At 33.1% G+C, this 6,879-nt stretch overlaps 1 protein-coding gene across 1 annotated transcript; it reads right to left on the bottom strand.

The window, feature by feature from the left end:
• Nucleotides 1-279: 279 nt before the first annotated feature.
• On the bottom strand, nt 280-2,385 carry LOC107875600 (high-affinity nitrate transporter 2.1). The gene is made up of 3 exons (XM_047414100.1): nt 1,480-2,385; nt 1,270-1,385; nt 280-1,157 (listed from the first exon to the last, which is right to left on the bottom strand). Exons 1-3 carry the CDS (start codon nt 2,287-2,289, stop codon nt 491-493), a joined length of 1,593 nt encoding a protein of 530 aa, XP_047270056.1. The 5' UTR covers nt 2,290-2,385; the 3' UTR covers nt 280-490.
• Nucleotides 2,386-6,879: the final 4,494 nt, after the last annotated feature.

Here is a 6,879-nt window from a genome sequence, read left to right as displayed (position 1 = left end):
ACAATTCATTTAAAAACTCAACTCAATACTTCTCCTTGCAAAAATCTAGTACTGATAATAAACTATAATAGTGATTCATTATTCACATCAACTTAATCGGCCACTGGGAGAAGAAAAACAATTAATATATACTTGTATAAACCAACTGGAATAAATGATCAGGGCCCCTTCTTAGAGGTCAAAAGTTTTATAAGTAATACACTTTTGAATCTACACACTGTAAAACCAATGGCGGCCATTGGCCCAAGAATATTCGTTTTGAAAAAGCAATTGGAAACATACACAATAAGTAGTATATATATACTTCATTAAAAAAAACATACACCTTAGTAGATTCCACGTATTCGTTTTGATAGATCAACAAGCAACATCATTAAAATAAACCAAAAGGAAAAGAAAGGTAAACCATGACAGATTTTGCTTATTGAAACTCAGCACATTTAACCTTCAATTAAGTCGGGAATTGATGATTTTCAATCCCCTAAGATGATCAGACGCGGCTCGGTGTCAAATTTGGTGGGGTAGGTGCGGACCCCACACGCTTGCCGCGCTCTGATCGGCAGTTCTCGGCGAATTTCAAGCTGTTTTGGTGCATGCCTTTTTGCCTCTCGGCCTCAGTGTACTCGGAAGAATAATAATGTTCTTCACTTCCCTTAACGGGGTCTTTTGTTGGTGGCAAAAACATACTTCCCCATTGTGGGAAATGGCACAATGTCACTGGAAGAGTGCATCCTATGATCATATATCCCATATAAGTTAGCCCTGTGGCTGTCGAGTACTTTGAGCTCGTGAAAAATAGCAATTGTGTCAATCCAGAACCGAAATTGCCTCCAGCGCCCGTCATGCCCGAGATAATACCTAATGATCTGCGAGAAATGAAGGGAATAATACCGAAGGTTGCACCACAAGCAGCTTGAGCACCGATTGAGAATAGGATCATGAATGTTATGGCAATTGGTAGGGAATTTGAACGGCCCAACAACACACAAAATACTCCTCCGAGTGTTTGTAGGATCCAAAGGACCCAAAGTCTCCCTCTCATGCCGAATATTTTGGCTGCATAGTCTGAAGAAAATCCTCCAAACGGACGAGCTAAAAGGTTAGCCATACCAAACGTGGCTGCAATGATTCCAGCTGTGTGAAGCTTTAGATCAAATCTGTAGGATTTTGTTCAAATTTACGTTAGTTTAAGCAGATATATGTAACAACTTTCCAAGTTGATAAAGTTAGGTAGATTACGAACTACAACTGGCTGTTAAAGAAACAAACCTATCGAAGAAGTACTCCGCAATCACGTTGTCTGTGGACAGTTCAACTCCCATTGAGTATCCATAGAGCAGGACAAAGATCCATGTCCTGTAGTTTGTAGCAGCATACCACAATATCTGAATTTTAAGAAAGAGATAGAATTAGGAATAAATTATCTCCTTAACATGAAACAAAAGTACAAAAATAGTCTTGGGTGTAATTTGCACTTACGTTACCGAATTTATCTTTAGCAACATTACCCGTCTTCTGTAAAGCGCCACGGTTTCCATCAGGCAAATCTTGGCCAAGAGTCAACACCAATATACCCATGATCACATGAAGCCAACCAGGAATGAAAAACGCAATTCTCCATGCAGTGAACGGAGTTGCTCCCACCCTTCGAATTATATCATAAAGAATTGGCATAATGAGTTGAGTTGCACCGCCACCCATGTTTCCCCATCCGGCAGCTGTTCCGTTCACTAGACCAATAATCTGACTATTAAACATAGTACTCATCCAATATTGGCACGATACAAACGTTGCAAGAGAAAATCCAATCATGAAACGGACAGCTACGTATCCACCGGCGGATGAAACAAAGGACATACAAAAAACAGTTGGGGCTGACAACATGATCAGAAATGCACACCCATACCGCGGGCCCAACAAATCACAAACCGCACCCATAGCAAGCCTAGATACAATACTTCCGGAAACGGAAGCAACCCCAGCGTTACCAATGTCCATTTTGGTTAAATTAAGGTTGTCCCTAATGATAGGGACTAAAGGGGCAGCAGCAAATGTCGAAACGAAACAAGTAAAGAAGGAAATCCAGGACAACTGGAATGTAAGGCCATGAGGTTTTGAAAACGAATAAAATCTAAATTGCTTGGCCTTGTGTTCAGTATCAACCGGTACTGAAAACTTCGCGGTAGTGTCAGTGGGCACCATCGGAGAAGCCACGGAGAAAGCAAGAACGGGTTCTCTTCCAGTGACTCCATGCATGGAACTCCCTGGTTCTCCTTCCACATCAGCCATTTCTTTGATTAAGGAAATAACTGACTAGTTTTTCAATATGAAAAATATTTTTTTGAAATGTATTAAGAAGTTAGTTGGATGGGTATAACCTTGTGAAGGGTATGTTTATATAGGCAGCAAAGAGTTGACAATTAGTAATTAGGACAAGTGATTGGTGATTCCCAATGGCTACATTCCGTTTTTTGTGAATTTAAATATTTGATTAAAGGATTCCATTTCGCCGCATCTGAATTATGAATAGTGCTAACCCCTGTGGTATATCCCAAAGGTTCACTAACCACTCTTAGTATATTCGTTTATTAGTTGGAGTAGTACTACATATCTAAATGTTGCTCGTTTTGACATACAGGTGTTGAACAAGTGTTATGCAACAATTTCCTGAATTTCTTATTTCGCTCACTTGATCATACTCCTCGACAACGAATTTAAGTTATATGTACTAACAATATGGTTATTGTATTCCGGGCTCAAGTCAGATATTCTATTAGAGGTGTTCAACATTTAACATAAAGGGTGTTAAACTGATCACCCCTCACTGTGTGTAGATATTTTACATAATCAGGTTAATTAATTCACCTAATATAACATTATTTATATGCAAGTCGATCCTCAATAGTGATATCTTTAATTGCCATTGTGCTTTGTCAAGATTTCCTGATTTTTCTTTGATCCTACGTGATATATCAACCTACTTTCTTCCCTTCTTAATTGTCAAATTATGTGCAAGCTGTGCATCATGCAATATTCAAATTTTGTACAGTGATGTGTCCTTAATTTCTTCTCTTCTTTTTTGAGAAGCAAAAGATAATTCGTATGCCTATAATACTTTTGAAAGGTACTAAAAAATAGGAAAAAGATTCCTAAGTTAGATGTGCCCTAAGCGATATTTCGTAACCCAGGAGAGATGTGCACGTGGAAGGATATGATTGCTGCAGACCTACACAGACAAATTAATGTCTTCCAAATTTTAGAATACTTGATATATAATTAAGTTGAATGTCACTACATGTGTGTGTGTTTTTCGGTTTCCATGTACCCCTTTTTGGGGCCGGACTAACCCGATTGAGGGCAAGAATTGAAGTAAAATGCTTTCTATCAAAGACGAGTTTACTTTAAGGTACTAAACTCAATTCCCATGATTAAGGAGGAAGTGTTCTTACAGCCACTACTACATGTATTAATGCATATAATACTTTTATATGCTACTCACACCGTTTTAAAATAGTTGCGCTACTCTTTATAAAAATATTTATTTTAGTTTACTTGTCTCTATAATGAAATCAAGTGGATATTACTATGTTATTCCAATACAACCTTATCGTTAAATGACTAAAGAAAGTGTATAGACTCAAATTTATATTTTCAAAGCATAATTTATAAGACTAATTGGATAAAATAAAGGAAAAATTACAGAAACTAGCATCCTTAAGACTATAATTACAGTAAATAGCAACATTTTTTCAAAATTACAACTTATAGCAAAAGTAGCAATATTTTACCCACTTCATAGTAATAGAAGAATATGTATTTTTCAATTGTGCATATGTATTTATTAGTAATACATATATATTTGTATATGTATTTATATAGCAACATTTTACTTAAATACAAATACAATTTGTTATTTTTCGTAATTATGAAACTGTTGTTATAAAAGTTATAATTAAGGATATAGAGTTGCTATTTCTAAAATTTTCCCTAAAATAAACCCCTAATAAATATTTTTTGAAGGAGAGTGTCGAATCAACAAAGATCAAATATTTTGAAACGGAGGGAGAACTTAAAGTTTTTGACACATTCTTTAAACAAAATTATTTAATAACAATTAATGATCATATACTTTCTTAGTGTATTACAATACATAGTTATTAGTAATATATTAATTTTAAATATTTTACCTTCTTGATGAGCTTTTGATTTTCATATATCTTTCCCTGCAACCTACTTTCCCTTAGTCATATACTAATATGACTTTTTTTCTTTAAAAGAAAAAAACTAAAGTATTCCATTACATATTTTCACGTGGGTTGAAGAGAGCACTAATTTTCCATACATTGAATCTGGGAGAATCTATCTCCATTAAGTTTTGGCATGTGCATCTTTTCATCATCTTAGTCTTCCTCAAAACATATCCATCCAACAAGGTAGGAAAAGTGACATTAAAAAGAATGGCTCATATTAATCACCAAAGTACATAAATCTCCATTTTCTACCGTTAAAATTAAATTAGATTAAAATATTAGATAATTAAAACTTTTAAACTAACACAAAAGGCAAGTGTTCAGAAAAACACTAATAGCCGCTTACAAAATGGCTGGTTTAATTTACCTAGCAGTCAAATAAGCTACACGGTGTTAGTGTATTGGAAGAACTAATATAACACTTTCATACAGCAATTATTACATAATTAGTCGTCTTTCTCACGTATTTCCTTAATTAATTAATTGATTAATTGACTATTTAAATTCATATTAAGAGAGATCTCCAACAACTAGTTCCAAGGTCAAATGGCAGAGTGGCAAATAGTTTGCTAATATTATATTTTTGCGTATGCTAAGGAGATGGAGACACAAACTATTATCATGTTATTTAATTTACCATAGCTTTTGAGAAGGTCGTAGAGTTATATATTTAGGGTAAATTATTTACTAGTCTCTTTAATTTAAGACGCATGACCTGGTAAATTGTTGGAAATCAAGTGGGATGATGACACACTTAATTATAATTAATTAGTATATATCATTCTCTTATAGATGTTTCACAAGATTTAATTATTATTGAATTGTCCTCTCTCTTATCAGCAAAGAGGAAAAAGGGCATCAACACGAACGAGTATTGTGATGGAATGAATAAAATCCTTCTATTTCTAACTAAAGGTTTCAAACTCGAGTCTTGAATATGAAAATAATTATGTTAGAAAGTGTTATTCAGTTATATGAGATCTTACACAATATGAATCCATATTACTTGAGCCTCAATATGAATAATAGACACCGGATAGAAATTAAAAAAAAAATAAAAATGCACCATTATAAGTCCTAGACATGATGATCAGATAGATGGGTTGGAGACAGATAAGGGAATGTTTGAGAACATAATTAGAACAATCTTTAATTTGGCTAAACAATCTTTAATTTGGCTAACATGTTGATTGCATATCTATGATAAGATGCAATGTCACAAATTGATCATTCAAAAAAAAAAAAAAATTAATTGTTAATTGTACGCCATTGAAGAGACAAATCTATAGACTCCCTCCGTCCCAAATTACCCATTCCAAATTTTTTAATTTGATTTCTCATTTTACTTTTCTTTTTTCATTAATCAAGAAGAGATAAATTTTTTTTTCATGTTTTACCCTTTGCATTAATTACTTTCTCTTCAAATTAAAATGTAAACATCATTTAATAGGGATATTATGTTAAATTAGCCATATTATCAATTATTTTTTTAATCAATGTGTTATCTCAATTTGAGACGGAGAATTTGAGACAGAGGGAGTTTATCTTGATAATTAAATACAAAAGCATGATAAACAGAGTGGTCTATCCACGTCTTTTTATCTATATATAAATCTCTAGAGTTTAGTAAAACTTGGATGTGTGTGCATGTCTTTAAAGAAATTCAAAGCTGAGTTATTTAGTTACTGCATTATATTATATTGAAAAAGTAATAGCTATGAGATCATTTTTTTTAATTCAAATTAAAACGGTAACTAGTCATTCAGTACCATTTCCTCCTAATTTACGAGGAAAAACTTGTCTAACTTGAAATCATTATTTGGAAAAAGCTTGTCTAACTTGAAATTATTATATTTAATCATTTACCTATATATCAGTTCATGATTCTACATTATCTTAACAAACAGAACTGAGAATAATAAACAAGTTAGTCTACTTCTTTCTGTCTGTTATGTTTATCCCCCAGTTTGAAATTGTCCACACTCCAAATGCAATTATTGGTTAATATATTTGCTTGATGTTTTTAGACTCGTTTGTGCTTATCTATTGTGTAGATGATAAGTTTTGTTACGATACTCTTAGGTGTTTAATTATATCCATATAAATATATATTGTAATTAAAGTTCAAAGATGGCAGTCTAAGAAAGTTTACAATATGGTCATGATGATCATCAATAGCTATGCGAAAAAAATACTAGTTGAAGATTAAATAAGTCTATGAGTTTCTTCTTCTTCTGGCGTTTTTCAACACATGTCAAATATGGATTTGAAGTTAAGATTTTTTTCATTCTCGAAATAGTCTAAACAATTGTAGCTAAGTAATTTGTTACCATCTATTTCTAGGTTAGCACTCCATAGTTAATGATCTCCATATAGAAAGCCATTTTTTTTTAAAAGAAGAAGAATAGAAATTAAAAATAAAAAATTAAAGCCATTTGGTAATTTCCAGTGAACTGGAAAGAATCATTTAGGAATTGTTTGGAAGAGTACAGAAGAATAGTACCGAATAAAGTATATTAGTAATATTGATATTAATTATATATAGGGGAGATAATTATGCCGGAACTATTTCCTATCCGCTACTTGGTTTGGTGTATTAATTACAATTTTGTTTTTGCCCATGCCTTTT

The sequence above is a fragment of the Capsicum annuum genome, chromosome 6 (assembly GCF_002878395.1).
Source record: "Capsicum annuum cultivar UCD-10X-F1 chromosome 6, UCD10Xv1.1, whole genome shotgun sequence".
Taxonomy (NCBI): Eukaryota; Viridiplantae; Streptophyta; class Magnoliopsida; order Solanales; family Solanaceae; genus Capsicum; species Capsicum annuum.
Note: the sequence above shows the minus strand (reverse complement) of the source record. Positions and strands in the feature narration are given on the sequence as shown.

Excerpts from the sequence above, each read along its gene's own strand:
- LOC107875600 (XM_047414100.1), bottom strand. The coding sequence starts at position 2,289 with ATGGCTGATGTGGAAGGAGAACCAGGGAGTTCCATGCATGGAGTCACT. Across the intron at positions 1,386-1,479 it reads CTAAAGATAAATTCGGTAAC|ATATTGTGGTATGCTGCTAC; the intron begins GTAAGTGCAAAT and ends CTTAAAATTCAG. Across the intron at positions 1,158-1,269 it reads GCGGAGTACTTCTTCGATAG|ATTTGATCTAAAGCTTCACA; the intron begins GTTTGTTTCTTT and ends AAAATCCTACAG.